General features: G+C 37.5%; 1 protein-coding gene, 1 long non-coding RNA gene and 1 other non-coding gene across 4 annotated transcripts; 2 read left to right on the top strand and 1 right to left on the bottom strand.

The window, feature by feature from the left end:
• The first annotated feature begins 1,263 nt into the window (after positions 1-1,263).
• On the top strand, positions 1,264-1,370 carry LOC125593647. Its single transcript, XR_007329547.1, has one exon. It is a non-coding gene; the product is annotated as a small nucleolar RNA R71 (small nucleolar RNA).
• A 6,604-nt stretch (positions 1,371-7,974) lies between these two features.
• Positions 7,975-8,851, bottom strand: LOC106370603. Its single transcript, XR_001274347.3, has 2 exons — positions 8,547-8,851; positions 7,975-8,416 (listed from the first exon to the last, which is right to left on the bottom strand). It is a non-coding gene; the product is annotated as an uncharacterized LOC106370603 (long non-coding RNA).
• LOC106370604 (protein ZINC INDUCED FACILITATOR 1-like) lies at positions 8,697-13,633 on the top strand. 2 transcript variants are annotated; one of them, XM_048769219.1, is made up of 15 exons: positions 8,697-8,890; positions 10,463-10,650; positions 10,784-10,824; positions 10,906-10,966; positions 11,054-11,156; positions 11,236-11,338; positions 11,445-11,561; positions 11,664-11,713; positions 11,780-11,855; positions 11,999-12,190; positions 12,298-12,385; positions 12,481-12,674; positions 12,750-12,794; positions 12,865-12,953; positions 13,038-13,633. In XM_048769219.1, the coding sequence occupies exons 2-15, from the start codon at positions 10,506-10,508 to the stop codon at positions 13,171-13,173; spliced, it is 1,440 nt and encodes a 479-aa protein (XP_048625176.1). In that variant the 5' UTR covers positions 8,697-8,890; positions 10,463-10,505; the 3' UTR covers positions 13,174-13,633. The 2 variants fall into 2 exon arrangements, with proteins under 2 accessions (XP_048625176.1, XP_013666054.1); XM_013810600.3 differs by lacking the exon at positions 8,697-8,890 and having other exon boundaries at positions 9,675-10,650.
• The last annotated feature ends 258 nt before the right edge of the window (positions 13,634-13,891 follow it).

A 13,891-nucleotide genomic window follows, 5' to 3' on the forward strand; every position in this document is an offset into this window, starting at 1 on the left:
AGCATCAACACACCCCGCTCTAGGCTCATCTTATCGGTAAGAATCTCCTTCATGTACCTTTTAAGAGAAGGTACCATCTTCACCGCTTCAACAAATGGCAATCTCACATGTAACTCCCCAACAAGGTTCTTTAGCTTCTCGTACTCACGTTCTTTGATCTTCTGCCTTGGTCTGGATGGGTATGGAGCCTTAGGAACATAAGCAGGAGGCGCCACATACACCTCTTCAGGTTCAGAGGAATTTGGCTTCGTCGACACGGGATCGGTCGATCCAGATGGACCGGATCGGTCGATCTCCTTCCCCTTGGATCGGTCGATCTGTTCTTGAGATCGGTCGATCTCTTTCTCTTTCGATTCCTCAATCGTTTTTCCACTCCTAAGTGTTATAGCATTCACAAACTCCTTGGGATTCGTCTCTGACTTCCCTGGTAGAAATCCAGGTGCTGTTCTGCTGCTGGAGGCGGTTTGAGCAACTTGCTTTTCCAAAACTTTCAAATGGGTGTTCAAAGCTTCGAACTTCCCATTAAGCTCTCCATACATGTTATCCACCTTGGTGTTTATCTCTGCAGTGCTATTCTTCTGACCTTCTAGCACCATTTGCAGCATCTTCTTAATTTCGTTATCCTGAGAAGGCTGTGACGAAGAGGCATTTCCTTGATTCTGATAGTTGTTGTACTGCTGCCTTTGCTGAAATCCTGAGTTGCCCGAGTTGTTCCCCTGATATTGATTTCTGTTCTGAAATCCTTGGTTGAACACACTCTGGTTCTGATTCTGGTTCTGCCTGTTTCCTGCCTGAGGGTAGGACTGATGTTGTGGATTCTCCACATTGTTGCTCCGGTAAGACAGATTATTTTGCTGATTTTGATTCCACCCAAGGTTCTGATTGTAGCCTCTGTTGTAGTTTCCTTGACCACCAATGTAGTTCACATCAGCTTGCATATCACTTGAATCATCACCAACAGCTTCTTGTGAGGAACGATAGCCTTGCTCCTCCACAAATTTCACAGATTTCTGATCTCTCTTGAGAAGCATCTCAATCTTGGCATTCAACTCATCTATCTTCTTGGATTCATAACCAACACCCTTCTGGCTGGTATCAAACCTTGACTTGCGGTTTGCTTTGCTGGATGACAGGTTGTTCAACAAGGTGTAAGCTTCTTCAACAGTCTTGGTCATGAAATCACCATTACTTGCTGTGTCCATGGCATCTTGACTCTCTTCATGAACTCCATTATAGAAAATGTTCAGCAAACTCACATCAGTGTAGCCATGGTGAGGGCAGTCCTGTGTGTACTCCTTGAAACGCTCCCAAGCCTCATGAAAGCTTTCTGAATCAAGTTGCTGAAAGCTTCCAATTCTGCTTCTCAGATATGTGGACCTTGACTTGGTGAAGAAATGCTGTAGAAAAGCAGCTCTTGTCTCTTCCCATGTAGTAAGAGATCCTGGAGGGATGGACTTTAACCATCTGATAGCTTTATCAGCTAAGGAAAACGGGAACAACCTGCATTTCAAAGCGCCTTGAGGAACTCCATTATGTCTGCTGGTGTCACAGACTCGCTCAAAATGCTCCAAGTGATACATCGGGTCCTCAGACGGGTTTCCATGAAACGGATTTTTCTCCACCAAATTAATGAGACCAGTCTTGATCTCAAAGTCTCTTCTCTCAATGGGAGGTGGGCGAATCCCAGAACGATCGGCATAGAATGCATCTGGTGTATCATAATGTGCAAGCGTCATCCTAGGCATGCCATAGTCTCCAGCCTGTTGTCTTGCAGCTACACCAGCCTGCTGATTATCACCAGCATTGTTGCCTTCTCGTTCATTTACAGGAATTGGATTTTGCGGGTTGTCCTGAAATTGGTCTTCTTGGTGTTCAGCCATTTCAACCTCTTCAGCGGACTCAAGTCTTTTCTTTTTCACTTGTCTCTCTAGGCGGCCGAGCTCTAACTCCAAAGGTATTAAATTCGATGATCCTTTGCTTCTAGTATGAAATCCGCTCATTCACCTGAAAACACAAACAGAAAGAGAAAGACAGAAACATTAGACAAAATAAAGAAAATGCTATAGTCTTAAACTGATCATTAACTCTAGGGTGACCAAATGGTCCCCGGCAACGGCGCCAAAAACTTGATGTGTCGAGTTTTAACCCGATTATCTAACTGCAAGTGCACAGTAAAGTACGCAGTAGTAATACGGGATCGAATCCACAGGGACCGATGATCACACGTAGAGTTGCAGACAAGTTAATAGCTACAGCGAATCAAAATATATTTTTGATGGTTTTATTTAATTTTCTCTAGTGTCACAAAGCATAAACAAGCATGTGAAAAGATGATTTAAACGATTTGAAAACTATTTTAAAACAAACGTTGGGCATTGGGAATTCTCAGGGATTTCTTTTTAATCAAGATACAATTAATGGAAGACACAGGGATATATTAAGAACCGTCTAGAACTCAAACACGATATTAGAATTAACCTACTTCCGTAGCGCTAATTCTCTATGTTATAGAAATCTCCACACTAACTTCCGCTGAGTTTCAATTTCTAAACAAGCATTAAGAACAGGTTCAATATGTTCACAAAGCGCAATAACATCAACTTCCGAGGGTTAAGGACACTTTGCTCATCTAAAGTATTTTCGGAAGTTCAAACAATCACTTTCGGTGCATCAAACAATCTAATATCATGAACTAAGTGATCAATTCAGTTCAAGCAGTAAGAAATCCATTAGATGAAGAACCAAAACGTAATCCCTTAGTCTACACACGTTTTATGGATCAAAACATCAAGAAATCCCCTATGAGAACCCCTAAACCCAACTAGATGACTACTCACACATAACTAAGCAAGAACAAAACGATTTTGATGAAGAAAACATGATAAGATTGTATTAAAACAGAGTAAAGGTTCAGAAGATCTTCTCCAAATGGTTTTGAGATGAACTCCTTTACAAATCTTCACAAATCACACCAAAACAAGTACAAAACACTCAAATCTTCTCTCTAGAACTTGTAAATCTCCTCTTTGGTCGCCCCTGGTCTTTTCTGAGTCTCCAAGGTCGAGTTCTTTTGTGAATTATTGAGGGGAGTGGGTAAAAAGGAGTGAAAAGCTCGTTTGTGCGTGTGGAGCCCGTAGCGCCTTAGATCGGTCGATCCACATGGCTCGGATCGGTCGATCTCGTGTATGAAAGCCTGGGATCGGTCGATCCAGGTAGCCCGGATCGGTCGATCTCGTGCTCTGTGCGATCAATACTTCATTCGGTCCATTGTTCGGTCCATCTTGCTTCTGAATAAATCCCGAATGCGTTCTTTTCTTTCAAGCTATCTAGTAACCTGCATATTACACTTAAGAACACCAAAACGCATCAAATAGACCAAAACATTAATTAAAACCGACCATTTAATTGCTCCAAAACGAGTTTAAAACCGTTAAAAACACGGAATATCAGTTATTGGGGATTTCAATGAAATAACTGGTAACCATGAGAAGGAAGGGGGTGCGCTAAGACATGCGTCTACTTTTGTACAGTTTAATAATATAATTGAAAATTGTCGTCTTCTAGAATTCCCGTCTTTGGGTAACACTATATCATGGAGTGGGAGGAGACAAGGACAAACGGTTCGGTGTAGGTTAGATCGGGCTTTAGGGAATGTAGAATGGCATAATCTATTCCCGTACTCTTTTGTGTAATATTTGGGAATGATAGGTTCGAATCACATGCCCATTGTTACAAGTTTAGATGAGAAAGTAATCAAAACAAGGAAACAATTTCGTTTTGACAAGCGATGGATTGGTATGGAAGGGCTTATGGACTCCATTTCGCAAGGTTGGTCTACGGAAAATCCACGGTATAGTTCGGGTATTGTAGATAAGATTATCAACTGTAGGCACGAAATATCGGTTTGGAGGAAAACTAATCCTCCATATGGTAAGGAAAAGATTAATTCTCTTCAGAAGGCTTTGGAGGAAATTCAGGGTGATAATACTAAAGAGTATGAGGAGGTACTAGAAGCATCCATGAAACTAAAAGAGGCTTATAGGGATGAAGAACTTTTTTGGGAACAAAAGGGTAGAACGACTTGGCATGCAAAAGGGGATAGTAATACAAACTTTTATCATGCTCTTGCTAAACAAAGACGGATACAGAATAAAATCGTGGGGCTACATAATAGTGACGGTGATTGGGTTACTTCGGAAGCAGGGATAGAAGGGGTAGCGATAGACTATTTTAAAGATTTGTTTTCAACGACATCACCGTCGGGTTTTAAAGAATTTTTAAAAGAGGTACCAACATTGGTTACAGACGATCAAAATAGGATTCTAACCTCTTGGGCCTCAGAAGAGGAAGTGAAATTAGCTTTATTTATGATGCATCCGGAGAAAGCTCCGGGACCGGATGGAATGACGGCTTTGTTCTTCCACCAATCATGGTCAATTATTAAAAAAGATATTACGGATATGATTAATGATTTTTCCAGGACAGGATCATTGGATGAAAGAATAAATATGACCAATATTTGTCTCATTCCGAAGACAGTGCGGCCAAATCGAATGACGGAACTTTGACCCATCAGTTTATGTAATGTGGGATATAAAATTATTTCAAAGGTGCTTTGCCAACGTCTGAAAAGGCTACTACCATACCTAGTCTCAAAAACACAATCAGCTTTTGTTTCTGGGAGGTTGATTTCAGATAATATTTTAATTGCACAAGAGATGTTTCATGTATTACGAACGAATAACTCATGTAAAGAGAAATTTCTGGCTATAAAGACGGATATGAGTAAGGCTTATGATAGAGTTGAATGGCCCTTTATTGAGGCTATTTTACTAAAGTTGGGTTTCTTACAACGATGGGTATCTCTTATAATGTCTTGCATCTCTTCGGTACAATACAAAGTTTTAATTAATGGTCAGCCAAAAGGACATATTATACCAAATAGAGGACTGCACGCGACAGGGTGATCCTTTGTCGCCTTATTTATTTATTTTGTGCACTGAAGCACTAATAGCAAATATTTGGAAGAAGGAAGAAGAAAAGTTACTAACTGGGCTAAAAATTGCGCGCGGTAGTCTGGCAATTTCACATTTATTATTTGCTGATGATAGTCTCTTTTTCTGCAAATCCAATAGACAAGAATGTGAGGTCAATCTACAGATTTTAAAAGATTATGAAAGAACGTCGGGACAACAGATCAATTTTTTGAAATCATCCCTGCAGTTTAGGCATAAGGTACCAGATTCAGTATGATTAGAGGTACAACAGGTGTTGGGTATTACTACAATAGGTGGCATGGGAACATACTTGGGAATCTCAGAGAGTCTTGGTGGCTCTAAAACACAAGTTTTTGGTTTTCTCAATGAAAGGGTTAATAATAAGGTCAATAATTGGACTCTCCGATTTATCACGAAGGGCGGAAATGAAGTCTTAATAAAAGCAGTAGCATCTCCCATGCCAACTCATGTTATGTCTTGCTTCAGTTTACCAAAAACGGTTACTAAGAAACTTACGAGCACAGTTACTCACTTTTGGTGGGGTGCAGCGGCAATACAAAAGGCATGCATTGGTTTTTATAGGACAAATTATGTAAGGATAAAGCTGAAGGGGACATTGGTTTTAGAGATATTCAGAATTTTAAGACGGCTTTAGTAGCAAAACAGTTGTGGAGATTAATCGAATTTTAATACAGCTTTACTAGCAAAACAGTTGTGGAGATTAATCGACAAACTAAATTCTTTTTTTGCATGGGTTTTTAAAGGTAGATATTACCGAAAGTTAGATCCTTTGGATCCTATCAGATCATATTCTCCCTCATATGGGTGGAGGAGTATCACATCAGTTAGATCTCTCGTTAATAAATGGCTAATCAAAAGAGTGGAAACATGTTCAACCATTTCAGTCTGGAATGATCCTTGGATCCCCGCTCCTCGCCTGAGGTTAGCAATCCCAAAATTTCCAAATCAATTCTTGAATCCATTACTTAAGGTGGATGATTTAATTAATCCAGTTGATCTTTCTTGGAACCTGGATTTACTCAACGCATATGTCCATCAGGATTATGTGAGTACTATATGGAGTTTAGCCATTAGTCGTAACCCTAAGCCAGATTCATATGGTTGGCATTTTACGGATCATGGTAGATATACTGTAAAATCAAGCTATCGGATAGAGAAATTATATCCTGATAAGGGTACTCAGTATAGGGATATGGGACCGGATACAAAACCATTATTGGCGCACTCTTGGAAGTTACAATGCTCACCAACATTGAAACATTTTGTTTGGCAAATAATTTCTGGTTGTTTACCGGTGTACAGGAATCTTCACTCATGGGGAATCAAATGTGATATGCAATGTCAAATGTAGGGGTGGGCACTTTACCCGATATCCGAAGTGGCACCCGAACCCGATCCGAAAAATCCGAACCGAAATCCGAACCGAAGTAGCAGAATATCCGAACGGGTATTGAATTAGGAGAGATTGGATATCCGAACCCGAACAGGTAATATCCGAACCCGAATGGATATCCGAAAATAACCGAACATATGTATAATTAATCTTATATTTCTAGTTTACATCTCTCATTTTATATAGAATATTTATATTGATACTACACATATTTTAATTTCATATCATATACATACAATTACGGAGAAAATGATTTTCTACTCACTTAAAATGCATGTCAATCTTTTTATTTCAAGAATTAACAAAAACTTATATCAAAAATTTAAAAACAATAATCAAATTAATGTCTTTTTAGTTTCAAAATGTTATGTCGAGATCTATTAACCATTCAATCTATTAAAAATAAAGAAATTAGTTAAGTAAAAGTTATATTTTTAAATACAATAAATTTGAGAAATAAAAATTTTATTTTATTTTTTCAAAATCTAAATATCCGAACCCGATCCGAAATAACCGAACCCGAACTAAAAATATCCGAACCCAACCCGAAGTACAGAAATATCCGAACGGGTTTTACACCTCTGTATCGAAATACCCGAAAATCCGAAATACCCGACCCGAACTCGAATGGATACCCGAACGCCCACCCCTACTTCCACCTTTCTATTTGTTGACTTAAAAACTTAAAACAAGAATGGGCTATAAGAAAATTTATGCGGACTCAGTTGTCAGTGGGCTTAAGTTAGCTAACAACTTCATGTACATTATTATGTAGCGGTGGGACTGATCCAAATATCTGGAAAATTTAGCGTATTCGGATCTGGATCCGTGCTTTCCAGATATCCATTTAAACGTCTTATTATTCATTGAGTATCTGTATTTTTTTAAATGAAAAAGTATTTTTAAAAAAATATATTAAAATTATAATATAACATATAAATTAAATATTTATACAAATTTTATAAAATATATAAATAAGATTATAAAAATTAAAATATAATATTATAAAACTAATTTTATGTATAAATATTAATATATTAACTATAACTATTACTAAAATTTAAAATTTAATATATTTAGGAAATTTGAATCCGGATATCCTGACTTAAATATCAAGATATACAGATCCGGATCTGCATTCGATGGATCTGACATTTTACTATCCTGAGACTCGCCGAGACATCAAAGTTTCAATTAGAAAGCAGCGGTTACCACAATACCATGCACTACAAACATCCTACTAAGACCATTTGGGTTAAGGAAAAGAGATAGTAAGAACCTTCGAGATAATTGTGTAGTGCTAGAGGCTTGGGGAGATCATCTAAATGCTACAATTTTCGGAAGAGACTAACTACGTAATTTCTATTAACAACATGCATCAGTATGGGACGATATGCATGCATGATTAGAGGACCATTATCCCTAGCAACCCTAATGGGTATCTTAATCACTTTTTTACTAATGAATATGTGTTAAGCACTTTATTTAAGAGCCTTCTAATTTTTTGCCTCCAATACAAAGTTTTTATTTTTGGACTCTTAAAATATGAGTTTGACAAAGTGATTAAAAGAGAAAATGAGAGAAGATGACTTTGGTGTGTTACAAGTCGAGAGAGAAGATGAGTTTTGTGTTGTTACAAGTGGAGAGTGAAGATTATATAAACATAAGAAGAAGATACAGAAGAGACATAGACACAAGCATAGTCGATCAAAAAAAAAAGCATAAGACACAAGCATATGCGCAGAACCATAACAAGAACATATGAGATCAGCCCTGTTCGGGACGAAGACGTTGCGTCAAGCGTCCAGCAAACAGAAAAGCACAGTAACAACGGCAATTGACTTCAGATTTTCGGCAACGATGTGAGAGTTTGGACGCTAGCGATTGGCTGTTGACTTAAAGTTTCCGGAAACGATGACGTTGTTAATTCCAGCTTCCCAAAGCATGTCTAATCTAAAGCTTGAAATGATTACTGCTACAACAGATGGAGAAATGCACAGAGCCTCTGATATCACAACAAAATTAAGGGCTGCAGAATGAGAAAACAAGAACCAACAAAGCTACAACCTTTTTAAACCAAGAAGATAAGTACTAACTACAACTTTAAAGAAAACAAGAACCAACAAAGCTACAACCTTAAAGAAGAATAATCGTGTACGTCACCAGACCCATCTCGGTAATTTCGTCGAGCACCTTGTAGGCACTCTCCACATCGTTCTTCTTACACAAAGCTTTCACGAGGAGATTACAAGTGAAGACGTTGGGAGTGATTCCAAAAGACTCCTTGTTGTTCTAAACATGGAGTGTACCAGATCGAATCTCCCGTTCGAGATCAATCACGTTTTGGAATCAAAGCCATCTGATTTCACGGGAGAGAGATTGAGATGAGAGAGAGGAGGAGACTTCCGATGTCTGACGCGTGTCTCATAAGAGCCGGTGCTTCCTATTCCTAATTAAGCAACGGTTCTTCATTTAAAAGGTAATTTTCTTTTTTTTAAAATCAAAATTAATCTAAGCAATCAATCCTGATAATCATGCTCTTATGAACCTAAAAGTCCAAAGTTTAGTCCAATGGGATTTCAACTTTCGGGGGTAGACGGTGAAAACTACTCGCCGTAGGAGAAGCACACGTTTGGAGTGTCTTTGAGACGCTACCTAGCTCGCGTAGAAGTAGATTGGCTTACACGTATTGCTAAATGCTATTCGATAATGAGCCAATACGTTAGACTCCAAAGCTTAAAGTTCTAATCAGCTTAAGCATTCTAGGTCAGCCGATTACCGATATTATATCGGCGATATATATATATATGCTCTAATTCAGAGATACATTTTGCCCAGACCGAAGCCCTACGAAAACCAATCCAAAAAAATACAAATTCAGTTCATGCTATGAATCTACACAAAAGAATATGTTGGGTACTCTTTTGGTTGGAGCCCCGGGCCTCGATTCGGGTTCGGATCCAGATCCTATGTAATGCCCGACGGAATATCCAAATTGTTTGGAATTTTTTCCATATTTATATTTGTATATTTAGATAGTCAAGATTATTTTTTTGGTATATGTACATTTTAAGTTTCAGGTTCGGATTTTTAAATATAGTTTCAGATTTAAGATAGATTTTTTGATTTTTGAATATATATATATATATATATATATATATATATTAGTATTTTCAAAAAAATGGATATTCATTCTGATTAGTTTTAGATTTTGAAATGTGTTTTAATTCAAATATAGTTTATGTATTTCAGATCTTTTTGATCCCATATATCAAAACCGATTTGAATCCGGCACACATTTGAATTTTATCGGTTACTTATAAATATTTAATTATATGATCCGAACTAACCAAAATTCGATTGAAACTGATCCAAAATAAAACAGAAAAATTGAGATGCCTATATATTTTCAAATATCTGAAACATGAAAAATTCAAGATAGAAATCGTTACAAACATTATCCAAAGATCCGAAATCATGATTTGGTGCACACTTTTAATTAAAAAATATCTTGTGGTGTGTGCACAGTATTAAACTATTAATGAGATGAAAAGACATCATACTGAGTTTAGGTTGCTTTACTTTTCACTTTGTAATGCATACTTCTATACTAGAAAACTTAGGATCCTTGTAAATAATTGATTGAGTACCAAGTAGTCATAATGAGAGATAGTCCCCCTCAATATTTATACTCATGTTTGGATTGGATTTTTTTTTTCCCCTGTCTATATCGCATGTAAACTTTTATACTTTATAACTAATCATAATAAAAATAAGACGTCCCACACTATTTATTGATTTCCTACTTATTACTATAAACATGTGAGATAAATATTAGAAGAAAAGTAAAAAATGACAATTGATCATAATAAGTAATTTACCAAATTCGACCTTATAATGACCTTTTTACCCATTAGCTCCACTATATATACACGCTCTTAATACACATATATTCGAATCTGTGTGGTTTTATTTCGAAGGATTTTGAAATATTCCGTTACCGTATTTTGACATTCTTTCCTTTAAATTCCGGATTGCTTGGGGTTATAAGGTTGGGATTTCCTTGTGGTGGATTCGAATTTGGAACGTGGAAAATGGCTAAGGAGTACAAGGAGGCGTTGTTGGAGAAGCACTACCACGAGGGATGTCCTGGTTGCAAGGTGGAGAAGATGAAGGAGGTCCGTCGAGGATATCCTTACCTGGAGCTCTCCTTCATCTGGATCGTAATACTCTCCACATGTAAGTTTGTCTTCCTCTTCTTTGATGCAATTTTGCTGCTAATGATTTGGATCAAAAATAACCTTTCGTGGGCTATTTAGTAACGATTCTCTAAGCAAAGCCTCTCATATGAATTTTCTTGTGTGTTGTGCAGCTCTTCCCATTTCTTCATTGTACCCCTTCCTCTATTACATGGTGAGTATACAGAGCTTCTTAGTTTCTTAAGATACGATGTTCTTTTTGTTGTCACTCTCTTACGTGCCTCTGTTTTCACAGATTGAAGACTTCGGTGTTGCCAAGACAGAGAAAGACATTGGATATTATGCTGGCTTTATAGGTGAGATTATATAACTTGTAAGTTTGTGCATTGTTGTCTCTCAATTATCTCTCTACTGATTTGATGTCCCTTTTTGTGACTTACAAGCGTGCGCATTCATGTTTGGACGAGCACTGACATCAATTTTCTGGGGAATAATGGCTGATCGATATGGAAGAAAGCCTATCATTCTCTTGGGAACCGTCACAATGTGAGTGTACTTTCTTTTTACTGTTTTATCTCTCGTTTTTTTTTTCTAACTAACTGGCTTGGGTGGGTGGCTATTGCAGTGCTGTGTTCAATGCTCTATTTGGCATGAGCACGAACATATGGATGGCCATTGCGACTAGGTTTATGCTTGGCAGCTTTAACTGCCTTCTTGGAACCATGAAGGTTGACACTCTTAACTCTTAGCTATATATATATATATTATTTTTTATTTTTATTTTTTGTTCTTCATACAATTGTCTTTTCTAATATTATAGTGTAAAATTTGTAGGCATATGCTACGGAGATCTTCCGTGAAGAATACCAAGCGACGGCAATGTCAGCGGTCAGCACGGCTTGGGGAATTGGCCTCATCATTGGCCCAGCTCTAGGAGGATTTTTAGCACAGGTAAAGTTTGATCATAATTATCTGTCTAATTACTTGAACCCTGTCCATCTCTCCTTCGGATCATTTTTTGCTGTCTGGTTAACGCACATTCATTGTTCTCAGCCTGCAGACAAATATCCGAGTGTCTTCTCCAAAGAATCCATCTTTGGCAGGTTGGTTTTATTAATATCTGTTTAGTGTAATGTGTATAATGCAATACTCATGGAACTGCAATGCAGGTTCCGTTATGCCTTGCCTTGTTTTACGATATCAGCTTTCGCACTGGTCGTGACAGCACTGTGCTGTTTCATTCCGGTAATCTATTATTCCTTCATTGTCTAGTCTTCCTTTCTAAAAAAAGATACTATTATTACATTTCTTAAGAGTTCTCTAACGGGTGTTCTATGTCTATATTACATTTCTTAAGAGTTCTCTAACGGGTGTTCTATGTCTCTTAGGAAACACTGCACAATCATAAGCTGGACAACACTTCAGATGATGACTCAATCGAAGTACTTGAAGCTGCATCTCTTGAATCTACCGGGAAGACAGGAAACAACAAAAAGGGGTCTCTGTTGAAGAACTGGCCCCTCATGTCATCTATCCTAGTCTATTGCGTTTTGTGTCTGCATGACACAGCGTATTCTGAGGTAATAAAGGAACTAGCATTAAGACTTTAGGCTTTTGGAATTTATAGATCCTTCATAGGGTGGCTTGTGCTCTTAGTCTGAACAAAAAATCTTAATCACTGCTGCAGATATTTGCTTTGTGGGCAAATAGTCCTAGTAAGTACGGAGGTTTGGGATACTCAACGAATCATGTTGGTACTATTTTAACAATCTCAGGTATGTCTTATCATTTCATTGCTTTTCTTCATATCTCGTGAGTCTGCTTTAACTTGATTTTTAGTACGTGAGTTAAGCAAGACATTTTGTTTTAGGTCTCGGCCTATTTGCTTTTCAGGTCATCCTTTATCCATCAGCCGAGAGACTGCTAGGAGCCGTGCTGCTCACCCGTTTAGCTGGGGCACTGATGATACCTGTTCAGTTGAGCTACCCCTTTATAGCTCATCTCTCAGGTGTCAGTAGAAGCATACTATTGAGTTTTGCTTCTATCCTAGTCAATGTATTCAGCGTAAGTAGTTTTCTTTACTTCTCCATTGCGCATGTTAATACATTGCTTTGACACATTTGATTTCTGTGTGTGTAGGTCTCCGCCATAACCGGCATGGTGATTCTGCAAAACCGAGCCGTGGTATGATTCTTCATCTTTTCCAGTTTTGTTTTCACTAATTAATAACTCTCTAACTCTTACGAAACAACAGGATCAGCACCAGAGAGGTGCTGCCAACGGACTTGCGATGACTTCCATGTCACTCTTCAAAACCGTTGGACCAGTTGGTGCTGGAATACTGTAAGTCATTTCTCCATTTAACACACAAAATAGATAGGTTTTCATGTCTTAAACTAACTAATTTTTTTTTTTTTTGCTTGATAGTTTTTCTTGGAGTGAAAGGAGAAAAGATGCTGCTTTCTTACCAGGACCCCACATGCTCTTCTTCTTTCTTAACCTGATGGTTATTGTAGGAGTATCTCTTACCTTCAAGCCCTTTCTGGTCACAACTAGAAGGTGAACTTCAGTGAAAGTGGTGCTAGGAAATGTATGGATTCGTGGTTGCTTCCTTTTAGTTCTAGTTCGAAATAAACCAAAGGATTTCCAGTTTCTTTATTTCCTTGTCTTGTCTGATTGAAGTTATCGGTTTGCTACTGTAATCAGATTTCCTTCGGTTACCGTTTTAATATAAACTAGACTTTGATCCGCGTTAATTTTTCATTTTACAGCTTTTACTTCAACCCCTGTTCAGAAACGCGCTAGGCGTTAATCGGGCGGTAGGGTTGGGCCTAGCACATAAAGAGAAAATCGGAGATTAGTCGGAAATTATACGGGGCAAAATTTTTAAATGGTTTACTATGTTATAAAACATGTTAATCTTTAATTGTGTATAACATTAATACATTTTCATGTTTAAGATTGTATAAAACACACAAATGGAATATATAAACTTAATATAGTGTAATTTTCATCAAAATTATGAATATAAATGATATTTATAAAATTTTAGATCAAATAAACAAATAAAAATATTATTTAAAATAAAATAAAAAAAATAAAAAAAATAAAAAAAAAATAAAAAAAAAAATAAAAAAAAATAAAAAAAAAAAACTAAAAAAAATATATATAAGGCGGCCGCCTAGGCGGCTGGGCGGTCTAGTCGGAAAAAATCGGATATCCAATTATATCCGATTTTTTAAACCGATTTGGCATAAATCGGGGCGGAAGAGTGACGCGTA

The sequence above is a fragment of the Brassica napus genome, chromosome C9 (genome assembly GCF_020379485.1).
Source record: "Brassica napus cultivar Da-Ae chromosome C9, Da-Ae, whole genome shotgun sequence".
In the NCBI taxonomy this organism is placed as follows: Eukaryota; Viridiplantae; Streptophyta; class Magnoliopsida; order Brassicales; family Brassicaceae; genus Brassica; species Brassica napus.

Bases quoted from the DNA above. Each gene is read 5' to 3' on its own strand.
- LOC106370604 (XM_048769219.1), top strand. From the start codon at position 10,506: ATGGCTAAGGAGTACAAGGAGGCGTTGTTGGAGAAGCACTACCACGAG. The intron at 11,714-11,779 runs GTTGGTTTTATT...ACTGCAATGCAG, and splicing joins AAAGAATCCATCTTTGGCAG to GTTCCGTTATGCCTTGCCTT. The intron at 12,386-12,480 runs GTATGTCTTATC...ATTTTGTTTTAG, and splicing joins TACTATTTTAACAATCTCAG to GTCTCGGCCTATTTGCTTTT.